At 41.3% G+C, this 24,556-nt stretch overlaps 1 protein-coding gene across 9 annotated transcripts in view; it reads left to right on the top strand.

Moving 5' to 3' along the window:
- The window catches only part of IGF1 (insulin like growth factor 1), a 79,761-nt gene that overhangs the window by 43,714 nt on the left and 11,491 nt on the right, over window positions 1–24,556 (top strand). For 5 of the 9 annotated variants that reach the window (XM_043881095.1, XM_043881092.1, XM_043881091.1 and 2 more), the window contains exons 3-4: window positions 13,413–13,594; window positions 15,032–15,446. In XM_043881095.1, the coding sequence (XP_043737030.1) occupies window positions 13,413–13,594; window positions 15,032–15,193 (344 nt within the window). In that variant the 3' untranslated portion in view covers window positions 15,194–15,446. Of the gene's footprint in view, window positions 1–13,412; window positions 13,595–15,031; window positions 15,447–24,556 lie in introns of those variants that run through there. The other 4 variants (XM_043881097.1, XM_043881096.1, XM_043881099.1 and 1 more) reach the window with 1 other exon arrangement.

The following is a 24,556-nucleotide window of genomic DNA, read 5'->3' on the forward strand; positions in this document are numbered from 1 at the left end:
ATAGCTCCTTCTTTCTCACTAGCTAATCAATAGCCTCTAAGTTTTAGTGTTCTCAAGTGTTCTTGCACGTGAAGATGTTGTCTGCACCACTGTGTTTAAACCAAGGAAAGGAAGCTTAACTAAGCATCAAACCAGGTAGTATGGTCTGCGTAGTAACTCTGACACTTGAAGAAGTGCATCATTTCAGGCCAGATAGAAGGCTAGGAGGAAGAACCACAGGTGGTGATGCCACAGATGACTAACCCAGATGGGGGAGATGAGAAGACTGGAAAGCCAAGAGCCACAGCCAAGGACGAGAGGAATTTGATTTGAAAGGGGAGTGTTAAGACATCAACAGCCTGGAAGAAGAAGTCCAGGGTGATTTGTGGCCTGTTGAGTACCAGGAAAAAAGATGTGGCAAAAGAAGGCACAGATGTTCTGAAGAATGCAAGGAATTTATGATGGTTCATAGTCTGACCGCGGGAAATGCCTGTAGAGGGCAGATCTCAGTGGGCCGCGGGAGCACTGGTTCTTTGAGAAGATACGGGAAGACTAGGACTTCACAAGTACCTTTCTCAGAGTATCATCCTGAACCAGGAGCAGAGGAGGAGGAAGAGGAAGACAAGAAGTTGCTTGAGAAGAAAAATTAATAAATTTAGCGAGTCTTTAGAAGTAGATTAAAATATTTCTAAAGCAACAGCCCTCTTTTTCCTGTCACTTTTTCTTGTGAAAATCATTGCCAAAGACTTGAACTGACATCCAACAATGAGGATGTAGCTCTCTCTACATTCTCTTATCAGAATCCCTGCTACTCGAATCAAAACGCTTCACTTCTCCTCCCATCCCTGTTACACAGAAGGTGCTGCAAGACCTTGACAATCATTTCTTCTCATCAATCTAAAGGTTTATACATGCAGTTTAACAAATATTATACAAATAGGTATTTAATTGACATTGTGGTGATTATGGAGACCATACCCATTAAGAGGTCACTGGATTTTATATTCTCCTCTCTCAGACATGTGAGAGGCTAGTTGTAGGGTTATAAGGAAGCAGGTACTTGTTTGCAGGCTGGAAAGAGAGAATAGAGGCTACCTTGTTTGACAACTGTGTATTTTGCCCCTGAACTTGGGCCCTGACTTTCTAACAGAGTTAGGTCAGAGCTAATCATGGTGGATCAGTGGTAAAGAATCTGCCTGCCAATGCAGGAGACACAGGTTCGATCCTTGGGTTGAGAAGATCCCCTGGAGAAGGAAATGGCACCCCCACTCTAGTATTCTTTCCTGGGAGAACCCATGGCCAGAGGAGCCTGGCAGACTACAGTCCATGGGGTTGCAAAAAAGTTGGACATGACTTAGCAACTAAACAACAACAATCATGCCAAATATTAGCATCAGCAGTGCCTTCATGCAGGCTTCCCAAACCCAGACCTGAGCCAAAGCGAGCAGACAGGAGGCAAGTGTTGAGGGAAATAAAATATCCCACAAGCAGCTATCCTGGCCCAGTGTCCCTGCACAAAGGAGCTTCTGCAGCTGTAGGACACATCAGGCCTCACGTTGCTTGCTTCTAATGAGGCCAACTAATTCTGCAGCCACGGACAGGTTCTGTGATAAATTGGAAAGTGACTTCTGGGGCAATTGTCTCCAGTTCTCAGAAAGAAAATTCACAGAAGTGAGTGACTGGCTCAAAGGCCAGGAGGACATTGCCTCTGAGTGTGGTCCCAGAGTAGAGTGAGGGGGTCATTCACAAGTGTGTTGGAGTATGTGAGAAAAAATAAAAATGAAAAAGTTTGGTTTCTCCAGCCAAAATTACAAGCTGAAAATGTTTTCCATTAGTAACATAAATAAGAGAAGCAGATATTTTTCTTGATTGATAATAATATTTGCTAAAAGCATTGAATGAGGTTTGGAAATAACAGACATGATATTGATCCCAGAAGAAGTAAAGATCAAAACAGGATTTAGCTTGGAGATGAGTCGCAACCTAGCCACACCTCTCTCTTTTTTCATACTTCACTTGCTCAATTCAGAAAAATAATATTTGGGGGTAGGGAAAGAGATTGGGAGAAGTGGGGTGGCTAAACTGAGTTCTGTGATTGTCATATGACTAAGATACTTCTTAGTTGACCTTGAAGTCAATGTTAAGGACAGCTATCATATCCAAAGATACATAAACTTCTAAAATACAATAATTTGAGGAAAACTGTTGAAGTCTTAGTCATGTTTAAGCAAGTAAACATTAAGGAGGAGGGAAGAAAATTATAATAGCAAAATTCTATAGAAATAAAAAAAAGAAATAAAGAATGGTAGGATGAGTCCAGATTTTAGCTGAAAGTTTCTGAGATAATATAGAAAGAAAGAGAGTGAAAGTGAAAAGTACTCAGTCGTGTCTGACTCTTTGTGAACCCATGAATGGTACAATCAATGGAGTTCTCCAGGACAGAATACTGGAGTGGGTAGCCTTTCCCTTCTCCAGGGGATCTTCCTAACTCAGGGATGTAACTCAGGTCTCCCCCATTACACATGGATTCATTACCAGCTGAGTCATCAGGGAAGCCCAAGAATACTGGAGTGGGTAGTCTATCCCTTCTCTAGCAGATCTTCCTGACCCAGGTCTCCTGCACTGCAAGCAGATTCTTTACCAGCTGAGCTACTAGGGAAGCCCCTAGATAATATAATCACTCTCCAAAGGAAGCAGTCAGCCTCAGTCTGCATACTTGCTTGATATTCGGATGAATCATATTAATATTATCACTTGCTTGAGAACTCCCTGTACAGATTTCAAAATTTTAACAACCTCAACATTAATTTATTAAAAAAAATAAATAAATAAAAGTGTAGCATTTGTAAAACCATATTTATAATGGTCCACTTTTTATTTTGTCCTCTGGGCAGATGTTGGATACCAATGACAGAGATGATGACCTGTCTGGATGCCCATTCATGTTATCAGATAAAATACCATGCAATTGTAGATGGAATTTTCTGGGGACTCTGCACCTGTCCCCCCAGGAAGGAATTGAATATCACACAGAGGATTCATATACCATAGACAGACACTCAGGAAACCAGTGAAATAAAGTGTTACCCATACTGAATACTAGGAAGTTCAGTGCTCTGGTCAACAATATTAACAACCCTTCTAGGACTAGTCACTTACCTTTAGAAGATACAGCTTTGTGAAATGCTAAAAGACCATGTCCAGTGATTTCTAGAAAGACTTTTCTCATACTCATTCTAATTTCTAAGTGCCCACACAAGCGAGGCCACTTCCTCATGCCTCAAAACCTTTAGGATCTCAGTTTTTGAGATGGAAACTGTTTCTGTTTCAACAGCTCCAGCAGATGACTCTTACCTTTCTTAGCCTCCTAATTCCCCCCTGTATCATGCCTCGATCTGGCTTCTGCAGTCCCAACAGGGCCTTGTTCCCTTTCCTTACCCAAACCCGCCTCTATATTGAGCATTTCCTCTGTTTTCCTCCATCACACTCAATGCTGATCCCTACTTCTCTTAAATTAATCTGAAATATCAATCTTGTTTTTGTCTAAAATTAAACCTGAAAAAGAGGAAAGTCCTAGTTCTTTCATCAAACTTTTCTTCAGAAGATTCTTCTCTATTATTAAGGAAAAGCAGGCTTCCCTCATAGCTCAGTTGGTAAAGAATCTGCCTGCAATACAGGTGACCCCGGTTCGATTCCCTGGGTTGGGAAGATCACTGGAAAAGGGATAGGCTACCTACTCCAGCCTTCTTGGGCTACCCTTGTGGCTCAGCTGGTAATGGAATCCACCTGCAACGTGGGAGATCTGGGTTCAATCCCAGGGCTGGGAAGATCCCCTGGAGAAGGGAAAGGCTACCCACTCCAGTATTCTGGCCTGGATAATTCCATGGACTGTATAATCCAGGGGGTTGCAAAGAGTTGGACATGACTGAGCGACTTACACTTTCAGGGAAAAACACTTATGTGCCATATATGCATTGTTGATTAAAAAGTGGGCCCCCGGGGCCATCTAGATAATCCTTAGAGTCACGTTGTTAGGAGGACTGCTTGATGTTACCCAGTACTTTGTCTTCATGAGAAAACTGAATCTCAGAGAATCTGTGCGACTTGTGAGTTTGCACAAAAAATCCGCGGCTGGAAGCCAATGTTGTTTTCAGTATACCATATTGCCTGCTTTCTTATTTCCTCTCTGCATATGGCACAGTGCTAGGTGCTATAGAAACACTCCCCAGGCCTTTTCAGTTCAGGAACAACGCTGCTGACACACCAGCATGAAAGGGACATCACATACAGCCCAACTGGCACTGAAGTGCACACACCGCAGTTATTTATATCCTGTGACGCTCTAACCACCTCTCCTTCCCTCTCTCCCTCCCGGCTTCTCTCCTGTGTTCAACCTGTCGCTGACTCTGGCTGTTGCTTCTCTGCAGTGATGCCAAGGGCTGTCTCTGCTGCCGTGGAGGCCGTTTTCCAGCAGCTCACTCCCTGATGCAGGCCCGGATGCCTCTCCCTCCAGGGCCTCCGCCTCCCGACACTCTCCCTTCAGACACGCCAGGCCGCCCTGGCAGCCGTCACCCCTTCACCTGCCATGCTGAGCGTGTCACACCCACCCCTGGGAAAACCTCCAGGTGTACCCGGAGCAAAACACAGAGGCCTGGGCGAGGAGACGGATGGGGAGTAGGGCCCCTGAGAACACGGGGCAGGTGCCAAGTTGAAAAGAAAAGAGAAATGATAGACTTTAGAGTGAAACTAAAAATAAAGAGAATGTGTTTTAATACCCCTTTGGCTGATTCATCTTCCTGTGGCACCAGGAAGAGGGGCGTTGCCCTCTATTCGTGAATGCCTTATGTTTTGCCTAAGAGGCCTCTCTTCCCACATCTGAAAGGGTAAACTGACAATACCAGTGTAAGTATAGGAGATAATGCTGGTGGTGGCATGGCTACAATCTCCACATTGGAGCCGGATTCATCTTACAATTTCCGTCACAGTCTTTCTCAAACAAGTGAGATAACTCAGGTCCATGTATGTGATTCCTCAACATCCCTTCTTATTCTTTCTTTTGTTTTGTCTGTTTTCATCTCATTCAGGCATGGGTCCAAGGTGGAGTAGTGATTAAGTGGGACTGATGATATTGTATACCTGGCGGCTGCTTATTTCCAAAGTATGGTTGGCAGGAAAGGGAGCCTTAAATTTCAGTCATTTCAGAGAGGGAACTAAACTCTAATTCTTACCCTTCTATGAACTCTGCATAATATGAGCTTTGACCCTAAAATGCACCAGTGAGAAAAAGAATGTTAGTGATTGTTGATAACAGAAGATGAGAAGATCTAGAGGAAGAAGAGAAAAGAAAGAAGGGAGGAATACATACATTGGTTGAAAGTGATTGGAGGGACTTCCCTGGTGGTCCAGTAGCTAAGACTCCCCAATGCAGGGAAGCCTGGATTCAATCTCTGGTCAGGGGAATAGATCCCACATGCCACAACTAAAACCCAGTCCAGCCAAATAAGTAAATTTGTAAAGGTTAAAAAAAAAAAAAGTGAAAACCCACTGAAAAAAAAATAAATAAATAAAAAGAAAAAAAAAGTGATTGGGGAACTACTTCTGACCATGTATTTTGTCCACACCCATCCCATGCCTTGCAGCATTGTTTTGAAATAAGTAAATAGTTACTAATGCTGAAAAACCAATTATTTTAGTGAGTGGATTGTTTGGGAGAAATCAAAGGTAACAAGAGTTCCAGATAAGCCCATATAACTTGTTTGACTCAGTTGAAGGATCCGTTCTTGTAAAGTGCCTATTCCAGATTAAAACTATTCACTTTAATGGAGAACAGTCCTGTTTTATCTAGAAAAGCCATCTCTTAACAAAACTTTGGAAAGACACATTTTTAAGAGGAAGAAAGGAGGAGCATACCTGCCCAGCTAGCCCTGTTGACCAACTCAATTCCATAACAATAGTAATTATAACAGCTAACATTTATGAGAATTCCCTGGTGGTCCCGTGGCTAAGATTCTGCACTTCCAGTGCAAGGAGTGCAAGTTCAATCCCTGATTTCATGCTGTGTCATGAGGCCACAAATAAACAAACACAAATTAAAAAAAACAATTGCTCTGGCTCAGTTCCTCATTTAAAAAAAAAAAAAGGAACTAATGGAGTTTATTGCATCCCAGACATTGTACAAAACACTTTACATACATTCTCATTTAACCTTCACAACAGTCTTTTTTACATAAGAGGATCTGAGTCTTAGAAGATTTGGAGCCTTGCCCAAGGTGAATGATGAATAAGTGGCAGATTCCAGATCTGTCTGACTCCAAAACCTGTGCTTTTAGCCACATGTTGCCTCCTTCATTGGTATGACAGATGTCACGGGCAGATCATACTCAAATCCTGCAGTATGTCCTAAATAATGAAAACTATGTAACTGGAAAATGGTAGCTAAGTTATATAGCAGGCCCAACTGAAATAATTCAAAAATAAAAATGACCTCCTGGCATTTGATTATCTTTTACCTTAGACATTGATAAACCAAACCATTCCCTTAGGACAACATTTCTGTCCAGCAAAGCATTTCTCTTGCCAAAGTATAATTTTGTTGGCTACATCTGTCTCCTCCAAGCCCTGGAATCAAACCTAAACTAGTAAATTCTGCTGACCTGGCAAGACGCTCGCCCTCCAGGGCATTGTCTCAGGCTAAAGTAATACATCAAGTTGCTTCCCACTCTGTCGGCCCATTTCTCCAAAGAGCCCTAAAACAGTAATGTTTCTTCTTTGAGTCTCTAGTTTTCTTGCCCGCAGGCCTTACGCTTTAGCTCCCTGGCCTTTGGGACACAGGCAGACTGAACAGCGCTGGTTTCACACCTGCCCTTGAGTTGGGGCTTCCAAAAGAAAAGCAGATTTGGAGAGAGGAGCAGCCTCACCGAGCTCTGCTTCATTCCTTTTCTGCCCAGAGATACACAAACATTGACTTGATTGGGTAATGGGAAGACTTTGGTCTTTGGGGTTATGGGGATTTAGTAGCTGGGAATGAGTTGCTGGGTTGTGGGGGTGGCGGCAGGTCTAATAGGACCACAATTCCTAGAAAAGACGACCTCGTCCAATTGAGAAGTAGTGGGACCAGCAAACACTGGCAATTAAAAATTAACACAGGCCAAAGTGAAATCAGTGATGCAATTTGATAGGTTTTCAAGAAAAGTTTATGACATGCCTTTCATAGAAAAGAGGACATTTTCTCAGTGTTCGCTTTTATAAATGCCAAAGGCCAGTCCTACTTGGAAAGACCTGCAGAAAAGGCAGAAATGTGCAGAGTCCACAAGCAACATATGAGGCAGGCAATAGGTATATATTTTTGAAAAATTTCTTCAAAAACAATCCTAATTTCAAAATATTTTGACAATAGTCTTGATACTGACAGGTACTTAATTCCCCAATATGTGTTTGAGTACATGTGTGTATAGACCCTTGCTATTCTAAATGCATTATGATGTGGATAGTCTTAACAGCAGTGAAGGCATCTTTCCATATCTTTACTAAGTACATGACCACATATATCTCAATATTTGTTTCAATTCAAGTATAATTTCTGTAGAATTTTTAAAGGCAAATATTGACTCATCAAAAGGCTTTAATTTAAATGCAAATCCTATGAACTCAGGAAATACTGACTATAGAATGTATTTCAATTGGGATCTAGGTAATGGCCCTATCACAATCTTCCTTATATTAGGAATTCATGAAAGGAGTTGTTTTCCCACATAAAGCCATAAAACAGGAAAGACTGAGAAGCAAATCTCACGTTTCCACACATGCACATAGCAGTTAAAATGCTAACATGGAGATAAATTTAAGATTACTTACATTTTACCCAACTTTCCTACTAGCATCCCACGCAGAATTATGTTACCTGGATGAATTTTTACTAGATAAGGTGGTTCCATGGAGCATTGTTGCCTAAGAAGCTAATCATTCTGTGTTATTCTAAATTGTGTAAATTTAGAATTTTCTAAGTTTTAAAAACATCTAGAGGTTTTGGATAGATAGTTGGTATAGGAAACCTAACTGTCTGACTTCTACACATATTAACTGCAGTGTTTGATTGTGTGATCAAAGTTAAATGCAAATTTTTTTTATTAGTTAATAATCCATGTGCATTTTCTAGCAGACACAAAAAGGTGAATTTTCTAGAAATAGCCCTGAAGATACAACTTGCACTGTCTTACTTCTTTCTGTACAATGGTGTGTTAGTTTCTGCCATAGAGCAAAGTGAACCAGCTACACGTTACACATAAATCCCGCTTCTTTGGCTCTCCTTCCCCTTTAGGTCACCACAGAGCACTGAATGGCGTTCTCTGTGCTATCCAGTAGGTTCTCATTATCTGCTCTATACATAGTACTGATCATGTATATATCTTAACTCCAATCCCCTAATTCATCCCACCCCCACTTTCTCCCTTGGTATACGTAGGTTTGTCCTCCATGTCTATGTCTCTATTTCTGCCTTGTAAATAAGATCATCTGTGCCAAGTTTTTTTTCATATTCCACATATATGCATTAATATACAATATTTGATTTTCTGATTTGCTTCACTCTGTATGTGAACTGTCTTACTTTTTTCCTGTTTTCAAAACACAATCAACTTTTCAACTTCCCTCTTTTAGCAATTTCTAGCGAACAGTTTTAGTCCTTGGAACTCAAAGAGTAACAAGTGTATGTCTTCAGAATTGAATATTTCCCTATTTGGAAAATGTTTGCTCTTTTCATTATTTAAATACTGATTCTTCAAATCAATGTCTCTTCTTTCTAATGACATAGTTAAAATAATTAAAGGAAAGCTGTCCCAATAACCGAGAGGCAAAGTTTTAAAGGAAATTAAAGTTGAGTACAATGTCCCAACTACATTCTCAGAAAGCTATAAGAAACACCAGTTTATGTAGCACCAATAAAGGCAGTACTGGTTTTTTCTTTTACCAATGATGAATGACCAGAGTTCTTTGTTCTAGAAGTGATGACCCCAGTTTAATTTCAGTATTACCCCTTCTCCTTCAGAGATGGAGGGAAGCATCTTGCATCCATGACAAAATGTGACACTTAGCTAATTGGGATGGTTTTGATGATGCCACAATTCTGCCCCAAAGCCTTATAACTAGCAAGTTTGCCCTGAAGATTATTGAATTACTCCACTGACCATGCATTATTTAAAAGGAAGTGCTATAATTATAGAAGCCAGCTGTTTAATCATTGGAATCCTGTCTGTTGGCCAACTTTCAGGATAGAGGAGAGCACTGTGATGGTACTTTGTGTCAGCTTATGGAAGACTCAGGCCTAGTCAGGTGGTAGCCAACTTGTCTGCTAAGCAGCCTTTGGTCTGCGTGCTCTGGAGCAAATCTACTGAAAAATAAATACATAAATACATAGATTTCCAAAGTCAGTACTTCATCAGCAAGGAAAATTCTGTGAAATTCTATACATACTTGTTCACTCTAACAGTTGAGGAAGTATATGGATCCTTCATAAAAATGTTGGTGTAACAGGACTCTGGGAGTATACTTAGTTGTAGAAAATATTTATTATCCCAGTCACCTGTCTTTTGTTATAGTATTGAGTACAGAAAAATGGTTTGAGCATCTTCAGGAACTCAGGTGACAAATAGAAAACAAATTTTAACCTTCTAACTTAGAAAATATTTGGACCTCTTTCTTGAAGACAATGTAAGTGGCTTCCAATCATACTGAATGTTTAGTTGGCCTTGATGAGTTTTCTCCATTTCTTTACATATTGCAGAATGTTTGGAATAGAAAGGACCATAGCAGTCAGACCCTGTTCAGTATAGGAATATGCTTGTAGGATCTCTAACAAGTGTTCATACAGCCTTTATTTACATCACTGATTCCAGCAATGGGACATTCATTACCTTTAAAAGAAGTCAGTCCCATTTTTTAACACTTTTGAGTTCAAATTGTTAAACATTTTTTTCTTATATTAATCCAACATTTGTTTCCTGTTCGTCTAACAATTTTGCCCACTGGAGCACAATTATTGATAACAAGTGCTTAATGAGGAGTTTTTAAAGATAAGGATTCCTTTAAAACAGTTCATTCCATCTCATTTAAAACTTGCCCATACTGACAATAGGTGCAATTTTGAGATCATTAAAAATCTCTACTTTTCTCAAAATTGATATTGTTGCAAATAATTTTACTGCTTTCCTGGAAAACCACATTGCATCAGGCTCCTAGTTTTAGCCCATAGCAACAAATATCTTTATTTTGGCTCTGGAAAAATAAGAAATATGAGGCATTTGAAGATAAAGAGAAAAACTTTGACCCTCTAACTCTGGCCTCTCAATTGGTGAGAAATTTCTTGTTGTTGTTATTAAATATCTTGATGTAGAACCAGAAATCAAGTCTATAAGATACTTCAAAGGATCAATTAAACTTTAAAAGGCAAGGTAAACACTTGTTATATTCATATATTTTCAATGAAGTACAATTAGTCCATTGTAGACATTATGAATAGACAAAGCATCTTTCTAGGACTGCAGTGGTTAGAGATAACTGGTAGTTACATTTATGGCAAAATCCAAGCCTATAATATTTCAACAATATTAAAAAACAGATATAGACATAAGGTAAACTTTCTTTTTAGAGCATTACAGAAGAGTCCTAAATTTCTCTGTTCCTAAATTCACTGATCTATGGACTAAAAAGCACAGCTATTTTATAGACGGGGCCGTGTCAAACTCTGAGCTCATCTAAGAGGTGACAAACCAGACGCCTGGTGTGTGCTATTATTTTTTGCTCTGCTGAGGATTACCTTCTGTCTCACAAGAGGAAACAGACCTGTGGTGAGTTTCATGCCTGTCGACAGTCACAAAGAAGGGAATATGCACTATACACAACGTTTAATGTTATTCTCAGATGAAGGTTAGAGTCTTCCTCCAGTGGCATGCAAGGAGCTCCAGAACCTGTGAAGCATCAGGAGGAAACAGAAGGGATACTTAAAACAGAGGTGCTAAGTAGGTCCTAGGATCACAGAGATTATCCTTCCGCATCTTCAACCCATAAGGATGAATTTTGAAATTAGTCATTTCTAAATTAGCCAAGTTTGAAGGTTTCTGAAACCACTCCTGCCACTTTACCTCTAAACCTCAAATTACCATTCCAAATCCAACAAGTGAACCTCAGTTATATCCCATTAAGAAATGTATTGTTTCAGCAGAAAGCAATTATTACCTGTGGTGGATGATGGGGACAGTTACCTCAAAGTAGACTGAGTCACCTTCCCCTCTCTCCCTCCCCAAGAGAAAACCAAAGTGTATCAGCTACTCTCCACTGGCTGACCGCTTCAGCCTCTTGAAATGGCCACTGAGCTAAAAGTATGTAGAAGTCCTTTGTGGATCACAAAAAACCATGTAATCACATTTTTGTCCTTAATTTATAGTTACAGGAAAATATTATATAAACAAACAAACAAAACAACAACAGCAAAAAAGCATTGTTTACATTGCTCAAGGAACTAGATGAGTCCTAGTTTGCCCCGGCTGGTGAGCAGAGGCAGAGAGTCTTCTGTGCTGGACAATCCTCCGATGCAAGTGAAAGCACCACTGAGATTCCAGCTGGGCACAGCTGCCTGTCCCTTCCAAATCCCTCAGCCATGAGGAGCCCACAGGGTTTGCCCTGAGCAAAAGCAGCACACCCCACCCAGAGAGACCACAATGGAACCCTCGCTGAGTTTCTATCCCCAGCTGCCCTAAGAATGACAATAAACCTGTCTTAAAGGGAGGAGGCATCCTCGTGTTCTAGTGCCAAGCATCAGGAACACATTTGGGTTCTCAGAAGATTCCACGAATGGCTGGCCCCTTGGGCTGCAAGGCAGCCAAACTAGCTTGGTAGCAGGCCATGACCGTGGGTCTGATCTCCTTCAACTAGGGAGTTCAAAATACATATGGGGATTTTGACTCTCAAAACTCCATCCTGAAGTACAGCATCATTACACAAATGTAAGAATTTTGTTTAAAATATAATGCTGTCTTCTGTGTCAGGAACTGAGATTGGACATACATCACATCGACTGATTGGATCCTTCTGGGTCAATGGTTCACAGATTTTCTTCCATGAAGCCTGGACATCAGTGAAGAAGACTGAGGCCCTCCACCTCCCAAGGGAGAAAAATGAGGCAGAGAAAGTCAAGATCCATAGCTTTCTTGCATAAGCCAAAGCAGTTTCACTTTTGTCTCTTTTGTATACTGATGTATACGCAAGATTTGGTGTAACAAAAGTTCTACTATGACAAAAAGTTTACAAAGAATTCAAGTACGTTTTTAATTTAGTTTCATATAAACTTGTTTTGCCCTCTTTTTAATTCTAGAGCCAGGGAAAGTGTGTCCAAGTCAAAACAAAACAAAATAGAATCAAACTAAAACCCACTTGCCAAGTAAAGAGGCCTAATTGATTTGCAAATATCAAAAGAAATTTGATTCATGGTGTTCCCTCTGGGCAATCAAAATCAAATGAAAGGTGGACATTTAGTTCATTCTTAGTCTAGTGATCATTCTACAAGAAAACAGAGCTGATGTTCTGGTCCCTCTAAGGTGATAGGAGAAGAAGTCCTATCACACTGGTATTGTTATCAGTTCAAGTTCTAAAGCTTCTGGATGCAGTCAGTAGCAATGCTGTCTCTTCACAGACCCTATATGATCCTAGAAAGTGATGCTCAAAGCAAGCTAACATATATTTAGGATCCACTAGGTGTCAAGTGATGCACTTAGTACTTTTCATACTGTATGCCATGTAATCCTCAAGCGATGATTAGAAAGAACATATTAACTCTCCTTTACAAATGGGTAAACTGAGGCCCAGGAAACTTGAATGACTTGTCATTTGAGTATGTCATTCCCAATCCTGAGTCTAGGTTTCCACATCAGTTAAGTGATGAGACCTTCCCAGACTTAAAACCTCTTTGATTTTCAGTGGAATGTTATAATGGAAGCAGATAAGACAAAGAACAAACATTGGGGCCATCCTGTGCACGAAAACCATGCAGATTTGCTAAAAAGATTAAAAAAGTGGAAAACATGATCTTTTAATTAATATTCTTAGCAGCCTCCCAATTAAGCCAATATATGAGGAGTGGTGAGGATTGGGCATAGACAAGATCCTTGACTACAGGTGGCTAAGAATTTGAGGACAATTAACACAAATAAATGAATGATGAATGAGCTATTGCCAATGAGCGTGGCACTGACTCCTGGAGGCATACTGGAATCTGGAAAAATCTGGGAGGGTCAGGAGTTGTTGGAGGAGCTTCGAAAGAAGACTAACTTGTAAAGGTGTAGGTTGACCTGGCGTGGGGAGAGGAGTGTTCAGGGGCTGGGTGTCGCCGTGAACACAGCGTACTATCCCACTCTAAAGCCAGGCCCTCTGTTTGATCTGAACAGACAAGCCCACGGGGTACGGCTCGAGCAGTCGGAGGGCGCCCCAGACGGGAATAGTGGATGAGTGCTGCTTCCGGAGCTGTGATCTGAGGAGGCTGGAGATGTACTGCGCGCCTCTCAAGCCCACCAAGGCGGCCCGCTCAGTCCGTGCCCAGCGCCACACCGACATGCCCAAGGCTCAGAAGGTAAGCCCGCCAGGGGTGGCGGGGAGGGTCGGCCAGCTTCGCGAGAGCTGAGTGATGCGGCTGAGCCTCTAGCAGCCGGATAGTAATTCACACCCTCATAGACTGCTGGCTCATAGGGTCAAAAGAGCTCCATTGTAAATTCCATCACTCCACATGGTAAATTCTCCCTTCCACTGCTGTGGCCCATCTGATCACCAGAAGATGGTGGAGAAGAGTGACTAAACCTGGGGCTTTGGCATCAGACAAAACTGACATCCTAGCTTTGCCAATCACCAGCTGAGAGCCAGTGGCCAAATAATGTAGCCTCCCAAGCCTTTGCTGATGAAACTATCAGTAAAGATGGGATAGCAGTACCAGTTACCTCATCAGGTCATTAATGCACATGCAATGCTTTCCACACTCCTGCACAAAGTAAGTGTCAGACAAGTGTTAAGTTCTGTCATAATTGTATGAACAAAGCATGTGACCTTTCAAGTCCTGGTATTCTGTAAACATGCAAAGAAAAATAACACTCTAAAATTGGAACTAATAGAAATTCACATTTAGTGGCAAACACAGAGGAAAAAAATAGAAATTTCAGTTTGGCTCTAAGAACAGCAAGAAAATTCTAATGATCAAAATCTGCAGGTGTCTGTTACTAACAGCAAGACTTTAAACAAGCCTTAGAGGTACTGTCTATGCCATCAAAAATATGTAAATCATCTGATGCACATTGATCACTTCATAAACCTTTGTTGAGTGAGTGAATGGGTGAACAAATGTATGTAAGTGATTACATTTTCATCACTAAGTAGAAAGAATGAGAACTAAAGAGAAGGTGAAGAAAATGAGGAAGAATGAATAAGGAAAGTTAAATGCTCTCAGATTTCCCTGGGGACTCTTTTGAAAAAAACCAACTAGTGGTTTTAATCTTTGGAGTCAAAACTAGCATCGTGCAGAGGGCACATGATAAGAGATCAAGATGTTCATAATGGCACCTTTGTGGCTTCCTGGTCCTCATCTGCAGCTGAGGCTGGAACAGGGGCCTCAGCAGAGATGTGACCCCAGGGAGCCACCCTGAGTGATGGAAGAGACTGGGCAGAGTCTGATTCAGAGAGAACACGGGAGCCTGTCGATGTGTCAGGGAGCAAGCCCCACATACCTTTCAGGTGAATGTGACTGAGAAGTGTGCTCAAGGTGAGCAGAGGCAGGTTAAATCTTTCTCATTCCAGGTGACCCAATGCCTTTCAATTTCCACTTTGGGAGGGGGTGGGTGGTGTCAGAGATGAGTCCCTAAGTTCTGGAATGGCAGGTTTAATAGTGACTGAGGTCCAGACACCTCTCCAACACCAGTGCTGTCTTCTGCATCTATGGAGCCAAGGCATTCAAAGGCTCTGTCTTCTGGGACACCAAGGGGATCACCTGTTCTCAATGCAATTATTTTTGTGATGTTTACAGTATCAGCCCCCATCTACCAACAAGAAAATGAAGTCTCAGAGGAGAAGGAAAGGTGGGCCAAAGAAACACCCAGGAGGGGAACAGAAGGAGGGGACGGAAGGAAGTCAGCAGATGAAAGGGAAGATGAAAGAGCAGAGGAGAGAGACTGGAGCTAGGAACTGAACACAGGCAAGAAAGGAACATGGAGGAAAGAAAGACTAAGACAGAGATGAGGAGGATGAGAGAGAAGCAGACGGCAAGAGAGAAAAGTGGGAGATGCTATAAAGGAAATGAAGAAAAGTAGGCCAGCTGGAGCTAGAGAATGCGTGGGACAGAAGGAGGAGAAGAAACCTGTTGTAGGAAGTGGCTGATAAACATGGAGAAATGGAAAAGTAACATATAATGCCTGGGAAAATCCAAACAAAGACAGTGGCAAGAATGAAAACATGAACAAAAATTACGAAAGAGGGAAATAAAGCAATATTCCCTTCCCCACAGAAAAACAAGCATTAAAATAAAAATCAAGGTTTTTATATGCATTTTAATTTTTTGTGTGAATTTTACAAGAATTTCCATGTCAATAAATGTCCAGAGTTAAACGTTAACCTCAAATTTTCAGCAAGATTGAATTGTGTCATAAACATCCCCAGATTTCCTTCCCTGCAGTGTGACTGGAGCCTGCATTTCTTAGTCAAGCCCGGGCCAAAGGGCACCCAGTATTTGCCTAAAGGCCCGCGAGGCCCGAGAGCTTACCTATGAAAGGAGGTCACTGAACTTTTTGTGTGTGCACTTTGGAATCAGATATGAAAGATGTATTAATGTTCTGGGGCTGCCAGAATAAAGTACCACACCACAGACTAGGTGGCTTACACAACAGAAATTCGTTTTCACACATTCCTGGAGGCTGGAAGTACAAAGTCAGAGTATTGGCAGGATCGGTTCCTTCTGGGAGCTGTGAGTGAAGGATCTGTTTCAGGTCTCTTTCTTCCACTTGGAACTGGCCTTCTTGTCCCTGTGTTTTCACATCATCTTCCCTCTGTACAAATCTCTGTGCCCAGATTTCCTCTTCTTATAAGGACACTAGTTATATTGGATTAAAATATGATCATCATGATCTTATTTTCACTTAAGTTATCTGTGTAAAGACCCCATCTCCAAATACAGTAACATTCTGAGGTACTAGGGGTTAGGACTTCAACTTGTGAATTTGGGGCGGGGGTGGGGGGAACACAAGTCAGCCCCAAATCAAAGACTCCTGATGTCTGACTACTGCCCTATGATTCTATCACCTATAAACGTCTCTCTCTTATGCGCCCCCTCCCCCCTCACACAGCCCCCCACTAGATATTTAGACCTGAAATCCTATGAGTTTATGTTCCATGAAATACCAGGGCCATGTTATGTTAGGGCTGCAAAAGGACTCAAATCATTTGCTTCAATCCCTTCATTTTAAAGATAAAGATACTGAGATCTATAAATGGCTGAAGGATGGCTGAAATGGCTGAAAATGGCTTGGTTTCTAAGCCACACCCTCTTTCTGGCCAGGAGAAAGCAGCACAAAATCAACATAGACTAAGAAAGAATTCCAAAAGGAAAAGATGGGAGCGAATGAGAACAAAAGCACTCAGTTTTCTTGAGGGTAAAGAAATGCCAGGTAGAATCACAGAATTTGAGTCTTAGAGACTTTCCTCCTTCAGTTTCCTTGATTTAAGCAGTAGGGTTAGTATCTTCATAGATAATAAAGCAAAAAGTCTCGAGATCATTCAAATTGTGAATTATGCAAGCTAAGGGAGGGGGCAAGAGAGAAGTGCTCAGCCAAGCAAATGACGACACAGGGTAAGAAGTGAAGCATTTCATCCAAATAGCCCCCTTGGAAGATGTCGAGGTATAAAGGAACATCCTTTCTACCTGTCCTTCTTGCCCCAGCCGTGCTTTCTACTTCAGGATCATCCTTTGTCCATGGTTCACTGAAAATGCAGGATATATGATATATAGGTATGTCCAAGTCTCAAGCCAGGAGGAAAAAGTTTGATCACGAGCTTGTCAGAGTATCGTATGGGAGCCAAGACACTTCTGTTGTGGTTGCAATGTGGGTCCTGGCTTATCAGAACAGATAAAAGCCAGGCTGGAGCCTGAGCCCATCTGGCCAGCCACCTTCTTCAGGAGACTCCCAGTTCTCCTGCTATTACACCTATGGTTTGGAACCAGCCTCAGATATAAGCCTCAAGCATAAGCCAACACCTACTGTTTCTACCACCTGAGAGTAACCCTCAAACTGAGATGGCTTTTCAAGGGACCACAGTTTGGCAGAAAAGTAACAGTCGATGTTCTGTGGGATTTCTTAGAGGATTATCCCTTCCCTTTTTCATTGATGGTTGGATCAATGCCATTATAACACAGGGATAAATGACAATTATACCCAATAATGAACTTCATTCAAGAAAAAAGGCAAAGACTTTAAAAGGAAAAGAAAGCAATAGAACTTTCCAGTTAAAGAATGCTTCACCATCAGACTATTAGTTAAAACGCTGCTTCCCTGGTGGCTCAGATGGTGAAACATCTGCCTGCAGTGCGGGAGACCCGGGTTCAATCCCTGGGTCAGGAAGATCCCCTGGACAAGGAAATGGCAACCCACTCCAGTACTCTTGCCTGGAAAATTCCATGGATGGAGGAGTCTGGTGGGCTACAGTCCATGGGGCTGCAAAGAGTCGGACACAACTGAGCGACTTCACTTTCTTTCTTTTTGCAATGGGTTATATTAACTAAAGCAGTCATCTTGAATGCCTACATGTGATTTCTAAATAACATAAATTAAGTAAACAGAAAGAATCTATTGCTGTCTTTCATCTCCTCCCTTCTACTATTAAAACAAGCACTAGTGATACATGGCATATAATGATGAATGAAAGGATGGATGGACAAATGAGTGAGATAGGGAGGGGAAGAGTGGTAGGGAAATAGACCATAAGTAGCACTGTATCTGTGTTAGATGTTCAGTCATGTCTGACTCTTAGCAAACCCGTGGACTGTAGCCCACCAGGCTCCTCTGTCCATGGAATTCTCCAGGCAAGAATACTGGAGTGGGTAGCCATTCCCTTCTCCAGGGGATCTTCCCAACCCAGGGATGAAACCTAGGGTTCTTGTGTTGCAGGTGGATTCTTTATTGTCTGAGCCACCAGGGTAGCACTGCTGAGATGAAATAATTCCTCTCGTCCTTGCCTAAGACAGTAACGCAAGTGCAGAGTAAAAGAGGGAAGGCAGAGGAGTTGTGCTTGCACAAGTTTTGCATGTTTGGAATTTGCTATACTCAAGCCAAAATTGAATTCATTCAAGGACTTATTGCTAAAGATGGAAACCAGCTGAGTACTTTATAGTGAATGTCATGTTCCCTATTCATCCCCTCAATGCTTTCTTGTAGTAGGCAGAGTATTCATAATAATTTAAAAGCCCTCTGTTTCAACTGCTTCTTTTAGGGCAAATTGATGATTGTGTGTAAAACTAACAGGAATATGTAAGGACTCATGATCCTTAAATTGTTGAAAAATATTTTTACTGAGTACCCCACGATATGTAAACCTCTGTACAAGGCATGAAGGAGAATGATAAAGATAGGAGAGGCAACAAAACATAGTGGTTAAGAGTACAGAATCTAGAATCAGACTGCCTGGTTTCAGACCCTGGCTATCTCACTTAATAGCTGTATGTCCTTGGGAAAATAATGTAATTTACCAGTACCTCAGATTCCTCATCTGCCAAATGGGAGTAATAATTGAATCTACCTCATAAGAGTTGTGAGGATTTATTGAGATTGTGTATGTGTGTGCAAATATAAATTATAGTGTTTAAAATGGTACCTGGCACATAGTAAGCACTATTAAAGTTTTAGTTGATATTATTTTTCTTAGTTCTTAAAATTAGAGCCATCTGAAAAAGAAATAGGTCTCATTGAGTGGAAGTAAGTCCCCTGTCACCAAAATCTTCAAGCTTAAGCTTACCAACACTTTCCAGTGATGTGGTAGTGTCTTTCAAGCACATGATAAGAGAAAGAGAATTCAGTGACCTAAGACCCCTTCCAACCCAGAGAACCCCAGTTCTATGAATTATTCCAACTTCAATGGAAGTTCGACTGTCCTGTATGAGGAACTGTTAACTTTTATTTTGAGGTTGTAGAAAAGAACTTTCAGAAAACCACCATTTTTCTCAACCAGTTAAAATCAAATGTAAAATGTGTTTTCATTTCACAGTGCCTGAGGAAAATTTAATTGTAGCATGAACTCCAGCCCTTACTAGTTTAAAGTAAAATTGCCAAAATAAATAAAAATGTGGGATATTTCCGGGCTCACACAGCTTCCGGGACATTTCGGTTTCTAGGGCTGCCGATTCAGTGCCTCTCACAAGCATTTGATCTTCTTTCAAACATCTCTTGAAAACAAACAAAACCTCATACAGCTTCTCATGTGCGTGCTGTTAGGATGTAAGGGTGGAAAAGGAGGCAGAGAAAGAAGCTCCGGGAGAGCCCCTCCTCCCTCTCCCCTCCAGCTCCTGACCCTCTCCCTCCCACCCGCACCAACAGGAAACGATGTTTTCCTAACTAATAGGGCTTGCCATTTCTCAAGTCCACTTACACACCATGGAGGAAGATGAGGTCTGTTCTCTTTGCTTGCCTGTATGAAGGGAATAGGGCTTTGAGCAATGTTTATTAGACAACAGAGAGCTGATTTTTAATCCAGGACAAAACTGATAGTCTAGAGTTAAGGTGGAAGCCTTTTGCTGACAATGAGAAGATAAATCACTTACAGTGGTCTGTGGTGACCTAAATGGGATGGAAATCTAAAGGAGAGGGGATATATGCATACACATAGCTGATTCACTTGGCTCTACAGTAGAAACTAACACAACATTAGAAAGCAACTATACTCCAATAGAAAATAATTATAAAAATAAAAATAAAGATAAATTGTTTTAAAAGAAGCAGAGTGCCTTTATGAGTTTCTAAATATCCACTATAGAATTCTCCAGTGATTAAAAGCCCAGCACCTGAATCCTCTGAAAATCAGTGACAATATATATTGGCCTAGGCAAGATAAGTCTATTTTTAAAGAAGGACCAGGCAAGGTTAGGAAAAATTTTTCAGTGGTCATTAAATTTCCAGATCTGCAAGGTCAAAGTCAGTTTTTTCATCCTCAGAGCTCTAACTGAAATCTGAGTACCGTTCCCTGATACTCATCTATTTAGGACTCCTTCTTTAATGGGACTGCTTTAACTCCCTTAAGGGGGCCTTCCCTGGTGGCTCATATGGTGCAGAATCTGCCTGCAATACGGGAGATCTGGGTTCAATCCCTGGGTTGGAAGATCCCCTGGAGGAGGGCATGACAACCCACTCCAGTATTCTTGCCTGGAGAACTCCATGGACAGAGGAGCTGGTGGGCTACAGCCCATGAGGTCACAGAGAGTCAGACACAATTGAGCGACTAACACTTTAATACCCTTAGGGCCACCTTGTTTTTATCTTGCAAACAAAAGAGATGGCTTAGAAATATAGACTTACATTTAAACTCAAGTAGAGAGAAATGGAAACTGATAACAGCAAGGAAATTATGAGAGATGTGGGACAATGGGCATATGAGCTCATGTCTGGTACTAATGGAGAGCAGCAAAGAAACTTCTCACCACATGAGGAACTCAACCATAGCTCAATGGGCTACTACCCCATCAGTAATAAGAGCTAGAAAACATTTCCAAAGATTCCCATCTATTTTATTCACTGATGAGATTATAGTTTTCAGATCCATTTGGTCAGAAAACTAAGTCTTTTGAAAAAGTGGAGGTTTGATAGAAATAAGAATGCTAAAGGTCCATCCAACTTTAATTCCAAATATCCTTGGTGGTAACTTACAATCTGTAGTTAACTACAGCAATTAGTTTTGGAAGAAAGATTATTTTCTCTTTACTTTGTGTGTGTGTGTGTGTGTGCGCGCGCGTGCACACAGTGGGATTCACATGCCAGAATTTCTTACAAAATTCTCTGTAAAATATATAAACATTCACATGGAGCTTTCTGTCTGGTCAGCTCCAAGAGGTCATGTAATCAAAGACCAGCCAGCTCTGCCATCCATGAAAATATGATGTGGTATTTTCACAGCTGTAGATGACAATTATGGCAAGACAAAAATTCTAAATGATTAGGAGTAAGACTATGGCAGGTTGAGGGTTGGATAAGGAATCCTATTGTAGACTTGAGAATATGTGATATTTATGTCACAATCTGAGTGTGGCAAACTTGAATCATTCATGAGGCATTGGAGGGCTAGAAAAAAATGGAAAATATTAAAGGAATCGATAAATACATAGCATTATTTTGTCAGTATTGAATGACCAAGGCCACTATTGGATGCTCTGGTTTGTCTCTGTCAATAATGATACTTGTTTCCTTATTCAAAGAACACTAGGATGGAAGTAAAAGTACTTTGGGCACAATTCTGATTTTCTTTTAAACTGTATACACACATGAATTGTTCTTGTGCCATTTTCTGTCTTGGAAAAGCACTGGCTGGCACCATGCACGTTTACTTTATATGCTGAAGACTCACGTCAACCTCAAACAGACGCAAATCACTTTAACTTGTCATGGTGTTATTTTGTTCATCCTAAAAGTTCAGAAGAGCCTTCCAAACTTGCAAAATTTCTCTCAATTCAGAGGAGGAAAATTCAGAACACAGTATTTGAATGTTCTGCCCAGATTTGTCACACACACAAAGCATGAGTGAAAGAGGGTAACGCCCTTTCCTACTAATCTCTGAACTCATCACTATTGCATTGAAATGATACCAAAAGGTAACAACCTTGAGCCCCACATCTCCCCAGAATATTAGAATATAAATTACTGCATACATGAGTTTAAGGACTCCAACATATGTTTTATGTCAGATGAAACAATGCTATTTTGGAGGCTAACGAGAAAAAAATAATCAAATCCAGTTTTTAGGTAAAAATATGCTGAATCTTTAGCACATATCAGTAAAATTGCTAGAATCTGGTGTTTCACTTTTTTAAATACCACAACAGTTGAACCTTTCAGCAATTCTAAAATCAACTCCCTCTGGGAAAGATAGTGTGCTCAAAGTGTTGTGTGTTTTTTTTTAATTTAAAAATGTAACGCAAACAGCTAACAAAACAGGCTGCCCGTAAAATCAACAGCCTAAGCAGCCCTGGAGTATTTTACAACATCCTTCAAGACTATTCAAGGCAACATAAATAACTCTTGCCAGCAAGGGAAAATACCCTTCAGCTTTTTTTCCCTTTCCTTTTTCTTTTTTCAGGCTTTTAAACCATTTTGGTAGTGATTTGTTACATCACAGACAAAAATACTTCAAACAGAGTCAGGTGGTATCCTTTGAAAAGTAAGGAATTGCCAAGACAGGATAATCTGTGAATAATTATAGGATAAACACATTCCCTAGACTGGGGGATTCCTAGGGGTGTACCTGTCACTAGAAACAAGAGCTACGCATCTGCTAGTGCAGCGGTCAAGGGTGCCCTGGGCACCCAACAAGTAACTATTACCCCCCAATCGGAGAAAGGGCAGTACTCGAGCATGGGGTGTGCCTTCCCAACAGGAACTATTTCTAAAAAGGCAATAATAATAGCTGTTATTTATTAGGCACATGCCCTGAGGTAAAGGCTCTCACAAATCACTTCCTTAATCTTCACCATTAGCCTAAAGGGTAAATGTTATAATTACGCCCCCTCCCACACTGTACAATTAGAAAACCTAGACTAAGGGGGCTAGATGTCTTGCCAAGGTCTTGCCCTAACCAGTGGTCAGACCAGAATCCAAATTCAAGGTGGACTGCCGCATGTTAACCATGCACTGTGCCCTCTCTTCTGCATTTCTTCACTGATACTTACTGTACTGCAGCCTGCCACCTCTAAGTTCCAAGACAGGATGGGCTCTGTGCGCAGCAGGAAGTAGGAAGCCATGTAAGGCTGCCGTTAACCTGAACTCTATGCCACCGCTCCTGCAGGAAATGCAAATCAATGGAACACGCATTTCCGGGTTCGCCATTTTGCTCACACATCCAAGGAGGAGATAGAGGTGAAGGGACCATGCTACCTGCCCTCAAGGAGATTACTTTTTAGTGGGAAAGCAAACACTTAGATAATTTGTTCCACAACACGTCAGTGCTCTAACAAAGGCAGACCCAGAGTGGATTCTGACAGCACAGAGCCAGAACAGACAGCTGTTGCCATCACGTTCACAAATGAGAGCTAAACCAAGGGTCCTTGAAACAACTGGCTCTCTTGCACACCACTGCGGTAGGTAAATGTGTAAGGGTGATCACATGGAAGCATAACAACATTATGAGGTGGGTGCTCTTACTCCACCCTTTCATTTTACAGAACAGGAAACTGAGAAGGAGAGGACAGTGTAGCGATTGTCAAAGGTCACACAATTCTGTGTTGGGAGCTGGGATCCAAGCTAGGTATATAAATCCAGGTTCTCTGAGAAATATGTATGAGACTGGGTTACAGGAGCAAGGGTTTGATGAGGGAAAATACCCATGTGAAAAGCAGCAGGAGAGGATCAGGAAAGCCTGAGTAAGTCAGCAGAATGCAAGTGCAAGTCTGACCTCAGTGAAGCCGAGAAGAGATGACTCGGTACAAGCATCCTGGATGGCTGTACCATCTAAAGAAAAGTCAGCAAAGCCTCTGAGGAGTCCTTGAGCCAAAGATGGCCAATAAAGAAGTCTTGGGTTTCCCAGATATTGGGTCTGCCCTGGTGTCCCCACTACACTCTTGAGCTCTGAGAGGGGGCTGTGGGACCCATCTACCTTGCATGGTCAGAGGAGACGATCATGTTGGAAAAAATGTCCTTTCCCACTCTAACCACATAAAAGATAGGGTGAGGTCATTTCTAGAAAAACATAAATAGAAAGGGGGCTGGGCAGACCAACCCTGTGCCCAGACGGTTAGACCTATCTCTTTGCTGAAGAGGCCGTTACTCTACCAGGAGCATACATCTCTTGAAAAGTGCACCTTGTTGTTTGTTTTGTTTGTTTTTTTTTTAATTTTTAATTTTTTATTTTTGTCATACATTGATATGAATCAGCCATAGATTTACATGTATTCCCCATCCCGATTGGTTTTAAAAGTCACATCCCAGAGCACTGAGTTGATCTCATGACACTCACTCTACGTGGCTCCCAGAGATGAAAGACTGACCTCACTCTCCTGGAATTTGGACTTGCAGTCCCCCAAAATAATGATATCAAAGTTGATACTGAGACATCTAAATCATCATCCAATATTTCACATGTCTCCAGGCTAAGCCAGCAAAATAGCCAGGGCACATCCTTTTCAACAGGTTGACATCTGGGCCATCTCTTCAATCATCCATTGCCTTTTTTTTTTTTTTTTTTCTATTTTGCCCTTTTTAGGAGAAAGTCAATGCTGAGTTAGAACTTTAGGCTGTACAATAGGCTATTAACATTCCATGATGGGCAGTATTTTCCCAGCATTTTTTATAGGGTGCCAGGCTTAGCGTTT

The sequence above is a fragment of the Cervus elaphus genome, chromosome 22, assembly GCF_910594005.1.
Source record: "Cervus elaphus chromosome 22, mCerEla1.1, whole genome shotgun sequence".
NCBI lineage: Eukaryota > Metazoa > Chordata > Mammalia > Artiodactyla > Cervidae > Cervus > Cervus elaphus.